Raw genomic sequence first — 19,716 nt, 5'->3', positions numbered from 1 at the left:
GTGACAATTGCTAGTTGGTGTACATGGGAGGCTAGTATACATAGGATATGTTTTTTTAAAAAAAAACAATGTGAGTAGGATATGTTTCCATTAAAGAGAGGGTTAAATAAAATTATCTTCTCAGGATGGATTATATATAGACCTAAATAGTTAGGGTTTAAATAATACCAAAAGTACTATAGGTAGTTTAGTGTTAAATGTCACTTCATACAAATATTAGGTTGTTATATTTTGAACAAAATTAAAAATGCAGAAGTTGTATTTTGGGATCGAGGAAATACCATATTATATCAACTACCACTAATAAAGTAGGAGTTATATACCATGAAGATAAGTGTATAACGCCAACTTAGAGAGCGTTTGAAAAGAGAGGAAATGAGAAAATCGATAAGATACACTAAACAAGGTGATAAATTAGCGTGTTAAATATTAATTATTTTGAAATTGAAAATAGATTAATATGATTTTTTAAAATAACTTTTCTATAGATTTTTAAAGAGTATTTTCAAATTTATATTAATATCACTATTAGGCAGGACACGGGAGGTGATGACAACCGTCTCGCGTGAACGGGAGAGGTTACGCCTCCTGCATTGCACTTTGCTCTCCCAATTCCTTATTCAATTCCCTCCGCCCTAAAATAAATTTATCTTTACCTTATTTTATTTATTTAATAAGTTCACTTTTAATCATCACTACATCAAAATGTGTGTAAAGGTAAGGAATAATTGTCTTAGAGCAAGTTTTATAGTAGATGTGACTACCACCTCTAATCTTAACCATGTCATCTACTTAATAATTAAGAGGCAACATGTATAATACATTACCTCTAATACACAACCCTAATAATTATTTTGTTGGTTCACTATGACATATCTCACTATCTCTTTATACATCTCATCTTCTCAACCAATCATAATACTCCCCATTTAATTCCATTAACTTTCTTTCAATCTTAAAACTCCTGACATTTTGAGACGACCACGTAGAGCTAGCCGGGTGCATTCGTCACTACACTTTTCTAATTTCTACTCCTCATTTTTCACGCTAACGTTTTCCAAACAACTAATAATGTGTTTTCTTAATATATATATATATATATATATATATATATATATATATATATATATATATATATATAGTAAAGCTTCTTTAAAAACTATTAATCTATTTTCAAGTTTTTTAATATAATAATTATTTAATTAATTATGTGCTAATATATCACTCTATTTTAGATGCACAAGAAGTTTCCAAAAATTCTACAAGAGCATACGGTATGGGGAATCCAGGTCCAACAATTGTTTTCTCCTCTCGCCTCCCTCTAGCTCTTGTGTACGTTGTGTGTTGTCATTGTGTGTCTGTCTTACGGACAGTGGTACTCAAGAGAGCATCTAGTACTCTCGTGTCGTTGTGTTGGTATGTGGTCTTCCTCCTCGTGTCTGTCGCTCTGCTCTCCCCTCTTCCTATTCTATGATATGGCATGGCTCTATTATTGATTGCTCTACGGATGGCATGGATGGAGGTTGGTCTCTTCTTCTTCTTCTTCTTCTTCCTCTTTCCTCTCCCGCGTGCCCGACCCGAACAAGGGAAGAAGAGAAGAGGAGAGTAGTGGCAAACTAGGCTAGTACTCCTGCTGCTCGCCTTGTTGTTTGCGTTATTGTTTGTTTGCGTGCGGCGGCAAGGCAACGCGAAAAAAGATTTGTTTTTTTCTATTAATATTATTTTGGAGGGCCAGGGGCGGTTCTCGTCTCTTGTTTGCTTGCAGTGCGGGGGAAGAAGGAGATGAAGCCCCTGGCCAGGGTTCCCCGCCTCTCTCTCTCTTCTCCAACTAGTTAAGCTAAGCTAATGTCCATTTCCATCTCCATGTCCTTGCTTCTTTTCTTTGGAATCGCTGCCTTACGCTCACCGAGAAGCAACTTGCATTTTCAGCAAGCAACCATTTCTTTCATATAAGCAAACCCCAATCCAATCCAATCCCAACCCCAACCACCTCTGCTCTGCTTCCTTTCCCTCCCTGTTACTACTGCATTTTGCCATTAATCTTCTCTCTCCCTTTCCACCTCCTGCAACCTCTTCATTTCTTTGCTGCTGCTGCTTCAGGTGAGCTGAGTCGTCCTTTCCTCCCCTCATGCCAAAATTTCTAGAGGCTTCAGCTTAATCGTCACATCTTTTTCTTACACAAGTTTTATTATGAGATCACCACCACCTCTTCTTGCCTCACCACCTGCTGGTTTCTCTTTTTTTTTTCGAATAAGAGGGCAGGAGGGCTGCCTCTTTTTCATTAATAAAGAAGGAGCTGGTTTCTCATTTTTACCCTGCCTTTTTTTTTCCTTCTCTTTTGGCTCGATTCAGTTTATCCTCTGCTGGTTTAAGAGAAATATATTTTCTCCTTGTTGGAATGGGCCATCTTTTTGTACATGTGTAGTTGCTCTCCTCTAATCCCTAACCCTTGAGGGGCACACATCTTCTCTCTTTCTTTTGGGTGTCCTGTTGCTAATCTCTCCTGTCCTTGTGCAGGAAGTTGATGAAAGGGGCCAAAAGTTTGAGAGATTGAGGCGGTGAAGAAACCACAAAAACAGGAATCCCAAAGTGACCCAAGGCAGGAAAAAAAAAAGGGCTCTTCCATTGCACCTATGGTGATAGCTTCTGGAGCCATTGACAGGAGGCACCTGTCGCCATTCACCCCAACTTCAGACGACTCCTCATCTTCATTCTTCTCTCAGGACCTTGTCCCTACAGAGGTACTAGTAATAAACAAACCAGAAAACCATCCTGCCTGCCACTGATTTCTTTTTATTCTGCAAGACTGTAGCACCTCAATTATTTTCCCTTCCATGCTTCATTGCAGAGGCAAGTTGGATTTTGGAATTCAGAGTCAATGGTGGATCACAAAGGTGTGGATCATGCTTCATTTGAAAATTATTATCTCATGGTTGTTGCTTCTTACATGATGGAAATTATTCAGATTGGTGCTCTCTTCTGTATTCTTGTTAATAGTAATCTCCTAAATAGATCATACCTGACTTGCCTTACCCAACTTATGCTTGAAAGAACAGTTCGGGAACTCATCTTTCATGTTTATGGGAGATATTGGTGATTGCTTGTTATTGTGGTCACTTCCCGCCCGTTCTTTGCCACCAATTTAACTAACTAACTATAACCTATAAAACCAGAATTTTTAGGCTGTTGTATCATTTTATTAGTTCAGATTATTTACTGCCAGGGATTTCCTGTTTAGACTAGATACTGCACTGGTTGGCTAAAAGTGATCAAGTATCCAATTTTGGTAGGTAAAGATATCCCTGAAACAGTTCAGCAGGGAATGAGTAGGAACTTTACTTGTGGGAGAATGCTTACGGAATTTTGTCCCAAGACAGTTTGGTAGGAACTAGTTGGACAGTTAATTTAGCACAGTTCGATATTAAATGATCAATTTATCATATGATACATGTATTGAAGGTTGTAATATGGTGATAGGTTAAATAGTTCTTCAGGAACTGACTGTGATCATTAATGGCAGGGAGCAAGTCAGTTTTTGCTTCTCCACTTGAAAAGATCCAACCCAATGGAGCAAATCATGCAGGAGATCCGGAAACTCCAGGAGGTCAAGCCTTCAAGGGCCTGGACATCCTTAGCCTCAGCAATTTGATGCGGCAAGAAAATGCTTCAGGTTCACCGTCACTTTCTTGGGGTGAGATCCTCACAAACCCCATATCGAGGCTTGGCTTGTCTACAAGAGAAACAGCTTTTGTTGAACCAACTACTGCTGATCAACATGTGCCTGGTTATGGGAAGGGACTTTCATCCAGCTCCCTCTCTGAAGTATTCAGTGGCAAATGTGAGTTCCCTTTGCCTTCTTTTTTTCCCCTACAAGCCATGTTGATAGTAGAATTTTATCATCTTAGTTGCACTACAACCAAAAGTACTGTTTTTGAAAGAAACCACAATATTGTTCATTGAAGATTAATCTTTTCTAAGAGTTCATGATGTTCTGCAGCGAGAGAAATAGTAAGTGGTGTTCTTTGTCAATCTACTGGGACACATACCTCCATCTACGACAGTGATGAACCTCTAGAGTCCATGGAAGCGATAGAAGCTCAAACTATTGGAGATCTCCTTCCTGATGATGATGATGATTTAATATCAGGTATTGCCGATGGATTTGAATTTACTGGCATGTCGACCAACCAGGATGATGCCGATGAAGATATATTCTGCACTGGAGGAGGAATGGAACTTGAAAACAATGATTCCGTAAAAGGTGACAAAGTTCAGGATGGATCCTTCAAGAGCCAAATTTCTTCAGGACACTCCATCAATAAACAACCTTCCCGAACTCTTGTAGTCAGAAATATTACTGCTAACATCGAGGATTCTGATCTGACGGTTCTGTTTCAGGTATTGAACCTTTTCCTTATTTCATTTCAAATTTTGGTTTTAGTTTAGTAAACAATATCCTTTTGAACCTATATACACACATATATATCTTTCAGCAATACGGGGACATTCGCATGCTCTATACCTCCTTCAAGCACCATGGGTTTGTAACTGTTTCTTATTATGACATAAGAGCAGCCCAAAATGCAATGAGAGCGCTGCATAGCAAGCCTCTGGGGCTGATGAAACTTGATGTGCAATTTTCTTTTCCTAAGGTATGCATAATAATATCAGTAGTTTTGAATTAGGCATGCTACCTAATCTATATATCTTCCTTATCATGCCATTTGTTACTTGGGCAATGTTGTTCTGTTTCATTTTTCATTCTAACTTGCTACAAAATCATGCTATTACTTTTACTGGTGCCCCTTGTTTATTTATTGGTTTTTGTTCCTTTTAGCATGCAATAATCATTTATATTCTATGTTTTGAAAATTAAATGCTGTTGTTACATAGTACTGAGACACGCAGTCGTTCCGGTAATTGCGCTACTTCTAACATGCTATATATTTGCTCTAAATCTGTCTGCATGCCACTTTATGAGTTCAATAGATAAACACTTAATATCTGATGCTGTCATGTCGCGTACTTTGCTAGGAAAATGTTCCAGGCAAGGATATTGATAAGGGAATGTTGGTGGTATCTAACATTGATTCTTCCATCTCCAATGATGATCTTCTCCAAATGCTCAGTGTTTATGGTGATGTAAAGGAGGTAGCTATACTGCCATAATTGAGTAATTGACTACAAAACTGAAATCCACACACTATGGTAATCATTTGTTGTTTATAGATTTCCAGCTCTCCTATAAGCTGCACCAAGAAGTTTGTAGAGTTCTATGATGTTAGAGCAGCAGAAGAAGCACTACATGACCTTAATAAGGGTGGAATTTCAGGCCCAAAGTTCAAGGTTGAACTTAGCCAACATGGAGAGGCAGGATCTTGGTAATTTGCTTGGCTGAATTTTTTTCTACCCGTTTTTGGTATTATCTTTTCATACTCGTGCTAGCTATCGTTGCCTTCCTTCATACTATAGGTTTAGTATGTTAGTTACCTTTGGGAGATGGGATAATATCATAATAAAATATGTTCACTGTTTTCTTAGGTAAAATTATGCAAATACTCCTAGATGCAAGGAATGTATCTCAAGTTCTCATTCACGGTTTTTCTCATAGCTTTGCAGCCACTAACACACCTATTGGTCGTTCTTTCATTTTGTGGAACAGCCAAATATCAACTCTATGTCAATCACTTGAACCTTTTAAATTTTCATTAGGGACAAACCAACTGGGCGTGTAACTTTTTTTTAAGCGTTATTTGATTAGTGTGGTGAAGATTTTATTTATGTACTTAACAGCTTGAGGCAGCAACATTCTAGAGAATGGAAGCAAGACAGTTTGCCTCACCAACCTAAAAACTCTTCACCTGGGACCATTGGTACAATATATTACTTGGATATATTTTGGAAATTGTTGATCATTACTTATTTTGCCCTTTTTCATGCCAAAACAGGAAAGTTGGGCACCAAATGTCAGGACAACAGCACTGTTCATAATTTATTTTCTCCAGTTAACCAACAATTGGAGAGCCCAACCCAGTGCATCTCTACGACTGGTCCTCAAATTTTATCTTCACCTATCAGAATTAAATCTACACTTCAGCACAATAATCAAGCCTCTGTTGGCGATCTTAGTGGACCTCTTGGTCAAGGAAACTTTGGACGTGGAATACAAACCCTCCACCCACGCTCATTGCCAGAGCATCACAACCGCATTTGTAATAACTCTAAGTCCATGACAGTAAGTGGTAGGAATGCTAGCTCTAGACAAGACGGAGTGGATCACAATATCCAAAAAGTGGGCCCTGCTGGTTTTTGCGGTCATTCTTTTGATCAAAATAATGAAGGTAACAGTTCTCAGCTTCAACTGCTCATTGTTGGCTTTACTAACCTATGTTTTTATTATCATAACAACATAATGGTGAACCTTTTTGGAAATATTGGATGATGTAGTTGATGAATTGACCAGCTTAATGATTTTTTTTGTTAGAATTTCATCAGCACAGAAATTGTTTTTTGCAGCATTTGGCTTTACTGAAATTGGAAGTTGCCCCCTTCATGGATATCACTACACCTGGAACCACACAAATGTTTTTCCACAAAGTCCCTCAGCTCCAATACTGTGGTCGAACTTGCAGCACCCAATGCACGTGCATAGTTATCCTGGTGTGCCGCCTCACATGCTGAACACAGGTTCTTATCCCATGGACCAGCATCACTTGGGTTCAGCTCCTGACAATGGAGGCAGTTTTGGAAATGTGCACTCTTTTCATCCAGGATCTCTCGGAAGCATAGGTTTGCATGGTAGCCCTCAGTTATATCCATCAGAATTATCTGCCTTTGCATCCAGCAGAGGAAATTTTAGGGAGGCCTTGTTCTCCCCAGTTGGCGGTGGATTTCAATCCCTTCAGCAAATGTGCAATGCAATCAATGGTCGGAATCCTATGATCCATGTTTCCACTTCATACGATGCTACTAATGATCGGATGAGGAGTCGCAGACATGATGGAAATCCTGCACAGTCTGAAAACAAACGGCAATTTGAGCTTGACATTGATCGCATAGCAAAGGGTGAAGATTCACGCACCACCCTGATGATCAAGAACATACCAAACAAGTAGGTTCTGCACATCTTGCCACCGGTTGCCAGCTGTCTTGCACATTACTCAGGTATCTTTTTTTTCTTCTGTTGACTCAAGTCATACTTGATGTGATCCACAGGTACAACTGTAAGCTGCTTTTGGCTGTCATTGATGAGAACCACCGTGGAACCTACGATTTCATCTATCTCCCAATTGATTTTAAGGTCTACTTTTTTTTTCTTAGTGTAAAAGATTGCAACTGTGAGTACAATTTCAGGACTGACTTTTGCAATGTTCACTTTTCTCAGAACAAATGTAATGTGGGGTATGCTTTTATCAATATGACTGATCCGCAGCACATAATCCCATTCTATAAGGTATACATATCATGCATGCATTACTAGTTAAGCTTCTCCGTTTTTAATGTACCTTCCAAGATCTAAGCATAGCATATGATATAACAGTATTTTTATTATTGTGTTGCATTCTTTTTTGTGGGAGGAAGATTTTTTAAAAAGTATTTCTGCCCTGTAGAGTACTGCCAGTTTTCCCCTGGCATTTTCTAATTGAAAGTATGCATAGGATTAATTGGACTTGACATTTGCTGCAGACATTTAATGGCAAGAAATGGGAGAAATTCAATAGTGAAAAGGTGGCGTCGCTCGCATACGCCCGGATTCAAGGAAGGAGTGCTTTGATTGCTCATTTTCAGAATTCTAGCCTGATGAATGAAGACAAATGGTGTCGACCTATGCTTTTCCACAAAGATGGTCCAAATGCAGGAGATCAGGTGTGAATATCTCTAGTGCTTATTGTATACACTAAATATACCATATGAGTGACCACTTCTGACTGACCCTATTCGCACAAAATGATTGACATGGCGGTTTTATACATATTATTATTTTCTGATAAAGATACATATTATTATTGCAGGAGCCTTTTCCTGTGGGGAACAATGTCCGGTCTAGGGCTGGGAGAAATAGGTCGCTCATCAGCTTGGACACTAAAGATGCAAGTCCATCAAGCTCCCCAGACCAAGAAAGCAATTCTGTCGGCACCGCGAACTCAACTTGCCGTACGACCTTGGAGCAAACCTAATCACTAACTGGAGGGCACAAGAAGCTGTAATGATAAACTAGGGAATTCCCAGTTTTGCTAAGTATTTATTTGACTATCAGGGAGCCAAAGTTTGTGACCTGTGAGTGTAATGATGAATGAAAGGCTCTGCCAGGCAAGGCATCACCTCCACTAAAATTATGAGAGGGATCATCAGTTTTGCCCTGTGTATGGATGGAGCTGTGAACTGGTTGGTATTGTAACGGTACTACTACTTCAGTAGAGCAACAAGTGTGTGCGTGTGAATGTGATTGACTCTCTGAGAGATGAGAACTGGAAGCTGTACAGTTGATGAGTTGAGTAGTCGAGTCTTTGGTTGAGATTGACCACCGAAAGTACATTCATTCTCTTCTCAGATTGACTGCGCCTTGATTCATTCATTTCATGTACTACTAGTACATGTGTCTCTGACTCTTGTGCCCCTTCTTCACCCCTTGCACATCACACAACTGCATGGGGAAATAGTACACGAGCTGTTGGAGTTCATTGCACATCAATCTCAAAACCTGCAAAAAAGAGTGCTGTGCAGACCTAGCTAGGCAAACTTACAAGTCTAAGGGCAAGTTTTATAGTAGTGGTGAATACAACCTCTAATTTAAATATATCATCTACTCATTAATTAAAAGGTAACAAGTGCAATATATCACATATAATACACAACCTCTAATATTAATTCACTCTCACACCATCTTACACTTGTTTTGAAAATTGTGGAGATTACCCAATGCTCATTCTCTCCTAACTTCTCTCATTCACCTCATCCCATCCCTTAATCTTATGTGGCAAATTTAAGAGCTAACATATAGGAGCTCTAAGCAGCAGATTAGATGAGATGGTTTACAAGACATTGCAGCAAGAAACAAGGCAAACAATGATAGTGCTAGGAAAAGGAGTAGCATGAGAATCCAAGGCAAACCATGCCAGTAATTGGAATTGGAAAGTTGTATGAGGAACATCCATCATACATCCATACAGGTAAAGGTAAAGCAACCACTGTATATAAGTATATATTCCTTCAACTAACAACCCAACCCAAGCCATCCCAAAAGCACACCGCGGCAGTTCCAGTTCACCCCTTGTGGATCAAAAGAGCTAGAGCAACAGCACAAGGCAAACGGCCTAAATTACTAAATAGATAGAATATACGAATACGACCCCAAAATGGCTCCAGTCTCCGTCTTCTTCCCCTCTACAGCCAGCCAACCAGCCATTCATCCATCTTCATTCAGGCTTCAGCGCGGGTAGCCCTCCTGGTCCTTGTCGCAGGGCTACCATCAGCTTCACCGCTAGCCTTGGCATTGCTCCTCGTCACCCTGCGAGGGCTGCTCACAACAGGACTACCGCCACCGCCTTTGGCATCAACCTCACTACTCTTCCTGCTGTTGCGCTTCACAGGAGTTCCGCCGCTCAGGGGAGCATCCTCTTCCGCTGCTGTCTCCATAGCATCACCACCTGTTTTCATCCTTTTACCATCATTTGTGGCAACAGCATCCCCCTTGCGCTTCCTTGCCTGCTTCTTCTCAGCCTTCTCAGAAGCCCGCTTCGTCGCCTGTTTCTTTTCAACTGCAATGTCCACCACATCAGCACTGTCCATCTTCTTGTCACCTTGTTCTTTCTCATCTTCTCCTTTGCTCTTCTTAGGCTGCAGGTCCTCTTCCTTGATTACAACCACAGCCTTGACCACTTTGCCATCATCCTTCAAGCTGCCATCATCCTTCAAGCTGCTATCATCCTCTCCCTTCTCTAAAGCTTCGTTGTTTCCATCATCTCCAGATGACTCAGCACCATTGCTAACATCTGAGCTTGTCTTGGTATCTCCTTCTTCAACAGCCTTTCTTTGCAAGGACTCAATCAAATCCATCATCTCTCGATTGATCTGAAAGAAGCAAACAAAGCCAAGCATGAGCAAGAAAATTACATGTAATAGCATGCTTCAACAAACATAAACTTGTTGTACCTGTGGATTCTCTAGGAAGTCACAAATATCAGTTGGACATGAAGGGCACTTCTTCACAATCTTCTGTGCCCTTAGAGTCCGCCCACCCCGGCTTCTCTCCCTCATAGACGATTGACTACCATATGTCCCAACCAAACACAACTTGCAGAAGTTATGAGCACATGGAGTAGTGAGTGGTTCCTTCATCACTTGCTTGCAAATGGAACATCCAAACTCTGCAGGAAACATAAACCAATATAGAGTGAGCAATTTAGTGCTTCGAAGCTACGAACACAAGTTGTAATAGTACATATCTAAATAACAAGCATGCAACAGAAAGAACCTTTCAGCAGCCTTTCAGTCACAGACATCTGGGCACGCCTTGCAACCCTCCGGATTTCCTTGTCAGTTGCAGGATCCCCTGATAGGTTAGGCTTTCTGCTGATTGGTGGAGGCTTCACCCACTTCCAGCCTTCTTTCTCCTGTTATGAACCAATAGAAATCAGAGGTTAGCGGTAGCATAGTATGGTGACATGGAGCCAAAATAAAGCATTATATGATGATATTGCATCACATAGAAACAGGCACATACATCAAAGTCCCATGAAGGAGTTCCTTTCCTCTCTGATATGTCTGTTGCACCTTTCAGCTCATCAACTTTGGGGAGTGGCCTCGGACGGTCACCATAAATATCACTTAAAACCAAATAACATAATGTCAGTATGAACAAAATGTGTTGCTCAAATGAATAATGAACAATATGCATGTCTCAAGTCAAAAGTAAGCATTTCAACGAACCTAGTCCAAGGAGCTGGTTCATTGTCACAACGTACAAAGAGATACCTGCAAACCTTGAATTTACCCTAAGAGACAAGACAGCAAAATATCCATTATGTTTCCAATAAAAAGAATTATCAACTGATGAACTGCAGAGCACAAAACTACAAAGCAACATTCACAAAGCTGTGTACAAGAGAATGGCGTTACCTGAACACTAATCTTCCTCCAACATTTTTCAATCCTGTAAACTCCATCATACCTCACACCAGCTTCAGGAGCATATGAAGAACGCTTCTCTTTGTGGGACCTTTTTTTAAGGGAATGTAATGAGTTAGGGGGGCATGACAAACTATAAATCATTTGAATAGTGAAAAGGATATATATTTGGATCATCAATAACAGACAGACAAACAAAAGAGAACAAATATATACACTAAACAGTAGTACTCCATAGAGCGACAGTAGTAGTCCTACAAAAATTATCTGTTTCAAGAGCCAACAAATATCTACATAACTATAACAGCGGCAGATCAGAATTATCTTTCTACAGCAAGATTTTACCAATTATAATAATAATGGAAAGGCACAGATTACAAAGGTATGACAATTTACTCAGGCATAACATTATCTCCTTAAGATTAAACTGCTAAGTGTAATCATGGCAGAAAGAACATACCGCACAACCCTGACAGGGTAACCCTTGAGGCAACTAATACGAAGAGCAGCATTCAGCTTCTCAAATTTCTGGTCTGAGGACTGCTCCTTGTTTGTACGCTTGTTCCCACTTAGATCTCTTCCACCACTGTACAAGTATAAATTATATTATAGAGTGTATTAGCAATTGCTCATATCAGAGATCACTGAGAAAAACTGAATGATGGCAAATGGTCAAGTTTGCTAACCTTCCAGTATATAGAAACCATTCCCCATGGTCCTCATCATCGACATACCCACCCGAGAGGGCTACCGACTGAGCACCATGTGTGGATTGGCCAGCAATACCAGCCACGTGAGGAAAATGGGCACCCCATTGCCTGCACTCAAGTCTGTCTTCCCATGTATCCCCAACTAGAACACCAATGCTTCTCTTGGGGTCATTCTCTGCAAGAATGGGGCCAAAATGGTCGGGTGGGATAGTAACAAAGATCTGGCCACTTGAAGCATTAGCTTTTCCAGCCCTCTTAGCCCTTTCAGTTGTAAAAGCCTTGTCAGGTCTATCATCATTTCGTATGTAATGATACGCAGCTGCAGAGACAGCTGAGTTGGCATTCTTTGAAACCTTAGCCATACGGATAACAGAAACTAATGCTGAGTTGATTCTTGGCTGCTCTGCCATTTTTGCTGGTATTTGTGCCCGGCATTTACCACATGTCCTTTTTCCGCTGTGGATCCATTTCTGGAAGCACTTCAAGCAAAAGTTATGGCCACATGGTGTCTGCCCAAGACAAAAGTAGAATCTGATGGTTAGAAACGCTACCCAAAAAAAAAAGGGTCCAATGAATTGACAGAATAGCAAGAACTTTTACCTACCTACAATGCATGGATCAAAATAAGAATTATGTGCAGAAACTGGAAGGTTAAACCAATACCCCAAAAGAACAAGACAGCACTTTTAACAATGCAAGGTATTGCATCAATCCAGAAGAACAAGCATGTGATGGCAATAGAAGCTAGCTGTACCACATACAAATGTCTAGTGACTGATTAGGCAGCCGCTTGGGTGATGTAATGAGCTAGGCTGGCAAGGCAGGACGGTGTAAGCCTAATCCTAGAGCCTAGGCAGGTTACGTGGATTGCCTTTTTAGAATACTGTTTGCATTATCAGAATTGTACGGTGGATTTGGTATGAGCTAAAACAAACATATCTAGGCATAGTAAATGTGTGCATGTGGTGAAAATTAGGAGTGACATACCAGTTGGCATTACCAAAGCAAACAATTATCATCTAGAAAGGGCATGCAATCGATGTGTTCAACAAGTTAAACTTGAATTGTAACAAGCATTGCAGTCTCAATTAATAGAAATAAAGAAATGTAAGCATCACTCTACGAGGTGCGTAACATCGATGATCTGGTTCATGATAATCAGTTAAGAGTGGTCTGGTGGGAGGATGTAAGCCTAGCACCTAAGCAGGTTATGTGGGTGCCTTTTTAGAAGACTTGTTCCGTTATTGGAATTCAAATGGTAGCGTAAATAAGAAATATAAGAAATGAGTAGCAAAAGCAAACAATATCATGTAGAAATGGTACATGGTCATTTCAACTAGTTAGAAACCTTAAACGATAACAGGAAATGCAAATTGAACCAACAGAAAAGAATAAATGGCAGCGTCAACTCAAAATAAGATTGACGGATAATCAGGGATGATACAACTCTAATGTAAGTAATGAATATAAATGTGTGAAGAGAGGGGATAGGATAGCCCCCATCATCACCCTAGCGTTAAGATAAATCATCGTACATATAAGCAAAGCAAGTAGTAAGAGGAAGAATGGGGGAAAGGCCCCGCAAGAGTACTGACGGTGACGGGGCGTTCGGGCAGCTTCATGCAGAAGGCGCAGCTGAAGTTCTTGCCGATGACCTCGAGGACGTCGTCCCCCTCGTCATCATCGGCGTCGGCACCGGCGGGCGCGGCGCCGCCGAGAAGCTCCTGGCGGCGGCGTGCCTTTTCCTGGTCGGAGAGGGTGGCGTCGCACTCGATGGCGCGGATGGCGGCGACGAGTTGGCCGGCACTCCCAGGGGCGAGCGGTGCCGGGGCCGGGGGCGGGGCGTCGGTGGAGTCCCCGGAGCAGTCGGGGCAACTCCATTGGGCGGCGTCGGCAAGGGCGGGGGGCTTGGAGAGGCAGGGGGAGTGCCACGGGGTGGCGCAGGTGGAGCAACGGAGGAGATCGACCTCGGGAGGGGAGGCGACGCGGCAGACCATGCAGACGCCATCGCCGTCGCAGGGGAGATCAGGCATGGCGGCGGCGGCGGCTAGGGTTTTTGGGGGCGAGGAAGGGAGGGAATGGAGGAGGTTTTGAAATCTCAAAAATTTTCGATCTCAAAACCCAACCCGACAGCGGAGTGGGGTGGTCTCCTCCTCTTCACTCGTCCTTGCTATTTGTAGCCCCCCAGCCCCAGCCCAGGCGTCTCTATCTATCTGTGGATCGCCGGAGGGAGACGATGATGGACCCCACGCGTCAGCTGCCGTGGCTTGGTGTGAACGCGTCCCCCGCCCCGCACTCACTGCCAACCGGACCCCACACGCCACGCCACGCTACCAAAATGAAATGAAAAGGATCCCTTCTTTTTTTGGATGGGAACTGGGAGAAGCGCGCGCGCCCCCGCACCCGCCCGCTCCCGCGCCCGCCGATGGAAATTGGGAAGGAAGGGGAAATCAAACAAGCAAGAAAGGAAGGAAGGAAAACGCGCGGCAGGTTGAAATGACCAATATGCCCCCCACCTTCCTCTCTAGTCTCTCCATTTGCCAGTTGTCCACACCCCACCACCCACGTCTTTCCCCCTTCAGCGGCGTGACCCACCGTCACAACACTACTCCACCCCCCCTCTCTCTCTCTCCTCTCTGTCACAACTTCCGCAAACAAACATCCATCCATCAACTCCTCACATTTTTTTATAATAATAGATTAAACCGCCCTTTACACCTAAAAAGAATATCCCTCACCCTCACGTTTTCTAAAGTCTTCTTTTAACAAAAGCTAAACCGGACCATATAAACCAATATATAGTTTTCCTTTTTCTGGCCCATGGTTATAAACTTTGCTTTTAAAATATAGAAACAATCAAAATATAGCATAAGAGGCTCTACATCTTTGAACGACACAAGATAAACATGCATACAGCCACTGTCATGGTAGCTAACCAATCTCAACACAGCAAAAAACATATGAACAAACACCCGTCAACATTTTTATTCTTCCCATACAACATTGACCCGATGTTATCGAATAAATCGGAAACCAAGGTCCTAAGTCAACACCGCAAATATAATTATCGACGACCTAATAGAGAAGTCTTCCCAAATTTTCCATATATAGCCTTACGAATGGAATACCCACCACCAAAGGGATAAAAAGCAAAAGACTTTAGAGAAGCCAAAGTCCCATCAACATCTAATCGATCTAACCTCGTACAAGATTTATTGAAAACCTACCGAAGACGAACGAGGAACTTGTTCTCTTCCTCCTTATCTCCGGCGATAACGCACGGAGATGACATGGAGGGGAGGGGACGAGGTGGCGGCGGAGTCACTCCTAACAGTCGAGTTGTGAGTTCCTTCTGTTTGGGTAGGGCGGATGCATTTATATGCAACCAGATGGGGGACATCTTCATCCCTCCTTGTCTCCAATGAGGACGCGAGGAGATGAAAATAGGGGAGGGGCCGATGAGGTAGCGGCGGAGTCACTCCAGACGAGTCGTGAGTTCTTCTGCTGGGGGAGAGGATGTATTCATATACAACCAAATGAGAGGCATGCTCCATTCATCCTTATCTCCAGCGAGAACGCATGGAGATGAAAGGAGGGGAGGGGATGAGGTGGCGGCGGAGTCGCTCTAGACAATCGAGTCATGAGTTCCTTATGCTCGGGGGGGGGAGAGGGTGTATTTATATACAACCAAACGAGGGATAGGCTCCCTTCATCCTTATCTCCAGTGAGAACGCGTGGAGATGAAAGGGAGGGGACGAGGTGGCGGCGGAGTCGCTCCAGACAGTCGAGTCATGAGTTCCTTATGCTTGGGGGGGAGGGGGTGTATTTATATACAACCAAAGGAGGGACAGGCTCCCTTCATCCTTATCTCTAGCAAGAACGCGCGGAGATGAAAAGGGGGAGGGACAATGTGGCGGCGGAATCACTCCAAACAGTCGTAATTCACGATATTAGATCCATGCCTCTAATAACGCCTCGTCCATGCACACTGACTCTTTGGATACCATTTCACTTACCTCTATTGGTCTCTTTATAACAATACGTTTGCGTATTATCCCAAAACTATCCTTTTATAGTATATCTAGCATGCCCCGATTTTACACAAGCTAAGTTGCTTTTAGAAAGACATCTTACTTGAATCACATGCTTTTTTTTCACGTTTTAGACTAATGAAATGGGATTGATGACAGTATCCATGTTGGATATATTCGTAACGGTACCGATACGGAGGGTACTATTGACATCAAGACAAAAGCGCTTGCGTCTTAGGAAGAAAATAATATAGTTTGGAACAAAACGACATGCCATTGTTGTCATGCCAAATCAAACATGTTGTGCTTGTGGTATTTTATCTTCTATAATATTCCCATCCTATGTTCCATTTTTTTTAAAAAACTTCAATTCAATTATATAGAGAAGGTAAGGCTGCAGCAAGACAATAGATATAAAAAATCAATACAAATATTCCAATAACACGTAGGGGTGTAGAGTAAATTTGATAAAACTTATGGTTATAAGATGTGAATATCTGAAATGTATTTGGGTTAGGCTTTGTTTATGAAACCCTAGCCTTAGAGACGGACGTCTACTTTCATCGTCGTCTCATTTCAATGTATCCTTGTTTCTATCATCAATTTTTATAAGGCTGATGGAAACACATCCTATCTCCTTAGTCAGAGGTGTTGCTCACGTTAGACGTCTCTCTTCAAGGAGTGACTATGACGCATCTTATATACCTCGAGGACATTAATTAGTGTCACTCTTATTGATATACTCTTTTGTACAGAGACTAATAGTAGCATGATATATCTCTTGAGCCCGATAATGAGATAGGATAACAAACATGGTTTTGATTGATGTATCTCTTCTAGAGACCAACAATTAGATTAGAATTAAATGATAGAAGTGGTAATCTTTACCGTTGATATTTTAGAGGCAACCAATATAGAATTCGATCACAACGGATATAAGGAATGATAAAACGATGGTGTAAATGGTGCCTTTTTTTTAATCTTAGCAGAACTGTTGTAAAAGTATTTGATAAACTTTCTCCGATCTGATCTAATAAAATGAGCGTAACGTAAGGAGGATGAATCGTGTGGTGGTTAAGCACGTTTGTTTGTGCAAAAGCTGAGAGAGAGAGATGGTTGGATTTGGGGCAAGACAGAACCGGACTGAAGTGGAGATGAGAGACGGTGTCTTACACGGACTCCGAACGGAGGCTGCTTGGCTTGTGGGGGATGAGATGAGATGGGATGGGGGGTCTGACGTGTGGGGCATGGTCCCACGCGTCATACAGACAGGGGGCCCACCCCTAATAAATGCCGGGGCGGGGGTCTCTCCTCTCCTCCCAAGTCCCAACCCAACAAACAAACAGCGACGGAGAAATTATTTTCTATTTTTTTGTTTTTGTTTCCGGTTCGCATCCGCATCGCGGTCGCAGTGGTGGTGTGCCGGCGGCGGTGGAAGAGGAAGAGGAAGACGAAGAAGCAGCAGCCAGCAGCAGGTATGCCCGCGCCAAGACCATCCATCCCCTAGGCCCTAGCTACCCCGTCCATCCCCCTCGCCTGAAACTTCCTTCGCCGATCTATCTCCGTCCATCCTCCGCTCGCCGTCGCCGTCCTTGTGCCTCCGCATCCTCGCCCACCGGTGAGCACTCACCCCACCCCGCCCCACCCCGTCCCTACATCTCCTCTCTTTTGCGCCCCCCTAACCCTATCTTCTCTTCCAGATCTGCAACTTATTTTGCCCTAATAACCTTCTCCACTCTTATGTTCTACCACTAACGACACTAGTTTCTTCCCAAAAAAAAATTGGGGCTTCAGGTCCGCTCTGATGAGATCCGCCGCTATCCTCCTTTGTTTATTTTTTTATTATTATTTCAGTATTTTTTTTACCTAATAACCCAACGCCCTTATACATGCGATTTCCAATTTCTTTATACTACTCCACTACAATAATTTCGATGCTGTTTACTACCGCCCACTAGTATTAGTTTATATTATCGGGTAGTGAATCAAAGATTGAGTTGTGAAATCATCATGCGCCTTCCTCTTCTCTTGTTTCAGGTCTCTGCTACACACTACACTCAAGAGAGCGAGAGGCATGGAACACTACTCGACCAAGTTCAGCAATGGAGGAGGGAGACTAGTAGACCCCATGCCCGACCGAAGGTCAAGATTTTGGCAGATGGATTCCCAACCCACCGAGCTCATCTGTCCCATGCCTCGCCGCCCGTCACCCCGCCCTCCTTTCCTATCCGACTCCATCAACAGGTCCACCCCCAAACCCTAATCAAACCATATTGAGCATGGGTCTCCTTTTTTTAGCTGCAATTTAATTTAGCACATATCTACTCCAGGCTGTACACTTGGATGCAATGCATTCCTTCCAACAAAGGAGCTGAGGCTCACCAAAATTTATGCACATATGGTACCAATAACCATACCACAACACTGCCCATAATTTTAATTCAATTCAATAATTGTCAAAAGATTCTTTCATGCGAAATATTATTCTACTATATGCGCACAATAGTGCCTAGGCTCTAGTAACGACAGCGAGCATGTAGCGACAAATTCAGCAATGGGCATCACACGGTTCACATGTGACGACAAAATATACGTTTCACATAATGACTTAGGGTTATTGCTGACCTGTGCGCGCTTTTTAATTATTTGCAGGACATTACCGGTGTACAGAGCTGACTCTGCTTCTGATGTCCTCGACCTCATCCTCAGTAAGGTGCTTTACCTGTAGCTTCTTGCGGCTGTCTGTAAACTGTCAATTTACGCTAGCTATCTATGCTGCCTCCATACATATTCTGAATTTATAATTCTCCAATTGTCTCGTTTTGTTTCAGAATGACCCTGATGTTGATACTGATTCGAGCACCCAGGTGGGCTTTTTCTGTGGCTCACCTCCTGTGCGCGCTAACAACCCCATTGTCCATGATCCACAGTTTGGTAAAAACATACCTTCCTTTTCTCCTTTAGGGAGTTCTTTCGGCAAAAAGTCTGCTGGAAGAGCTGAAGTAGGTTCTCCATCTTGCGGGGCAAGCAGCCCAAAAGTTAGAATTGAAGGTTTTGCTTGTGGGAACAAGGAGCCCCACTGTGCAGTCACCTTTGCCTGAGCATTCTCATTGACCCTAACGCTATCCTGCCACCAAAACTTGTAAATTTTCCGTGTGCTGAGGAGGGCATAAATTAGTTTATTTTGGGCTTCTTTTTGTCGAGTTGAGTTGGCATTGCCCTTCTGATTGTGGCTTTTGAAACTGCACAATCGCAGAGAGCTTTCGGATGTACATAAATGAGGTCTCCCGTCTGTAGCTATATCATCTTGTGTGTGTACAAAAGGTAGTAACATCCAGGTCCATGGTGTCGGTCAGTCTGTAAATATGTGTCGGTCAGTCTGTAAATACTGTAGTGTACTGGCATGTAAGATGCAATCAATCGATCAATTAATGTGAAAAATCCTCATTAGTCTGCTCGTGCCCAGTTCCATCAATTGTGTGTTTGTGAATGATATGAGCCTGTGTACTGGTGTTGTAAAAAGGGAAGGTCACCTGTGAATCCATCTAGCTTACTGAAATGTTGTACTGTTGCTGAGCTATATGTGCAACGAGATGAATAAGTTGTAAAAAGGGCAAGAGTTTGTTGGTTCATTTCATCCAATTCAATTGGCATGCATACTGAGTGTTGTGTGATCAGGCAGAGTCATGTTGGTGTTGGCATGCATATATATGGTTGCCTTAGGTGTAGGCCAAATTTAAGATTTAGTGTGTGTTGTTGTGCCTGACGATTGGCACCGTGTGTTGATGTAACTGGTATTGTTGAGGCTGGCTAAGCCCTACTGAATTTGTGACTGGGGAGACAAAAGG

At 42.4% G+C, this 19,716-nt stretch overlaps 3 protein-coding genes across 8 annotated transcripts; 2 read left to right on the top strand and 1 right to left on the bottom strand.

Annotated features, from left to right (window-relative positions):
• Positions 1–1,410: 1,410 nt before the first annotated feature.
• On the top strand, positions 1,411–8,603 carry LOC4337535 (protein MEI2-like 3). Of its 4 annotated transcripts, none has more exons than NM_001402463.1 (15): positions 1,411–1,522; positions 2,518–2,741; positions 2,849–2,894; positions 3,521–3,838; positions 3,998–4,398; positions 4,494–4,652; positions 5,035–5,151; positions 5,230–5,381; positions 5,794–5,873; positions 5,949–6,341; positions 6,517–7,111; positions 7,216–7,300; positions 7,385–7,453; positions 7,687–7,866; positions 8,013–8,603. In NM_001402463.1, the coding sequence occupies exons 2-15, from the start codon at positions 2,634–2,636 to the stop codon at positions 8,175–8,177; spliced, it is 2,868 nt and encodes a 955-aa protein (NP_001389392.1). In that variant the 5' UTR covers positions 1,411–1,522; positions 2,518–2,633; the 3' UTR covers positions 8,178–8,603. The 4 variants fall into 4 exon arrangements, with proteins under 4 accessions (NP_001389392.1, NP_001389393.1, XP_015640247.1 ...); NM_001402464.1 differs by having other exon boundaries at positions 1,519–1,620; XM_015784761.3 differs by lacking the exon at positions 1,411–1,522 and adding an exon at positions 1,747–2,100 and having other exon boundaries at positions 4,148–4,398; positions 8,013–8,533.
• A 492-nt stretch (positions 8,604–9,095) lies between these two features.
• Positions 9,096–13,981, bottom strand: LOC4337533 (E3 ubiquitin-protein ligase ORTHRUS 2). Its single transcript, XM_015781973.3, has 9 exons — positions 13,433–13,981; positions 11,814–12,346; positions 11,588–11,713; positions 11,119–11,218; positions 10,930–10,994; positions 10,724–10,826; positions 10,475–10,613; positions 10,153–10,367; positions 9,096–10,071 (listed from the first exon to the last, which is right to left on the bottom strand). Exons 1-9 carry the CDS (start codon positions 13,868–13,870, stop codon positions 9,421–9,423), a joined length of 2,370 nt encoding a protein of 789 aa, XP_015637459.1. The 5' UTR covers positions 13,871–13,981; the 3' UTR covers positions 9,096–9,420.
• A 3,068-nt stretch (positions 13,982–17,049) lies between these two features.
• On the top strand, positions 17,050–19,325 carry LOC4337532 (uncharacterized). Of its 3 annotated transcripts, XM_015784622.3 has the most exons (5): positions 17,144–17,343; positions 17,906–18,112; positions 18,199–18,269; positions 18,521–18,576; positions 18,700–19,325. In XM_015784622.3, exons 1-5 carry the CDS (start codon positions 17,159–17,161, stop codon positions 18,967–18,969), a joined length of 789 nt encoding a protein of 262 aa, XP_015640108.2. In that variant the 5' UTR covers positions 17,144–17,158; the 3' UTR covers positions 18,970–19,325. The 3 variants fall into 3 exon arrangements, with proteins under 3 accessions (XP_015640110.2, XP_015640108.2, XP_015640109.1); XM_015784624.3 differs by lacking the exon at positions 18,199–18,269 and having other exon boundaries at positions 17,050–17,343; positions 18,521–18,581; XM_015784623.2 differs by lacking the exon at positions 18,199–18,269 and having other exon boundaries at positions 17,219–17,486; positions 18,521–18,581.
• Positions 19,326–19,716: the final 391 nt, after the last annotated feature.

The sequence above is a fragment of the Oryza sativa genome, chromosome 5, assembly GCF_034140825.1.
Source record: "Oryza sativa Japonica Group chromosome 5, ASM3414082v1".
NCBI classification, from domain to species: Eukaryota; Viridiplantae; Streptophyta; class Magnoliopsida; order Poales; family Poaceae; genus Oryza; species Oryza sativa.
This window is presented reverse-complemented; position numbering and strand designations above follow the sequence as displayed.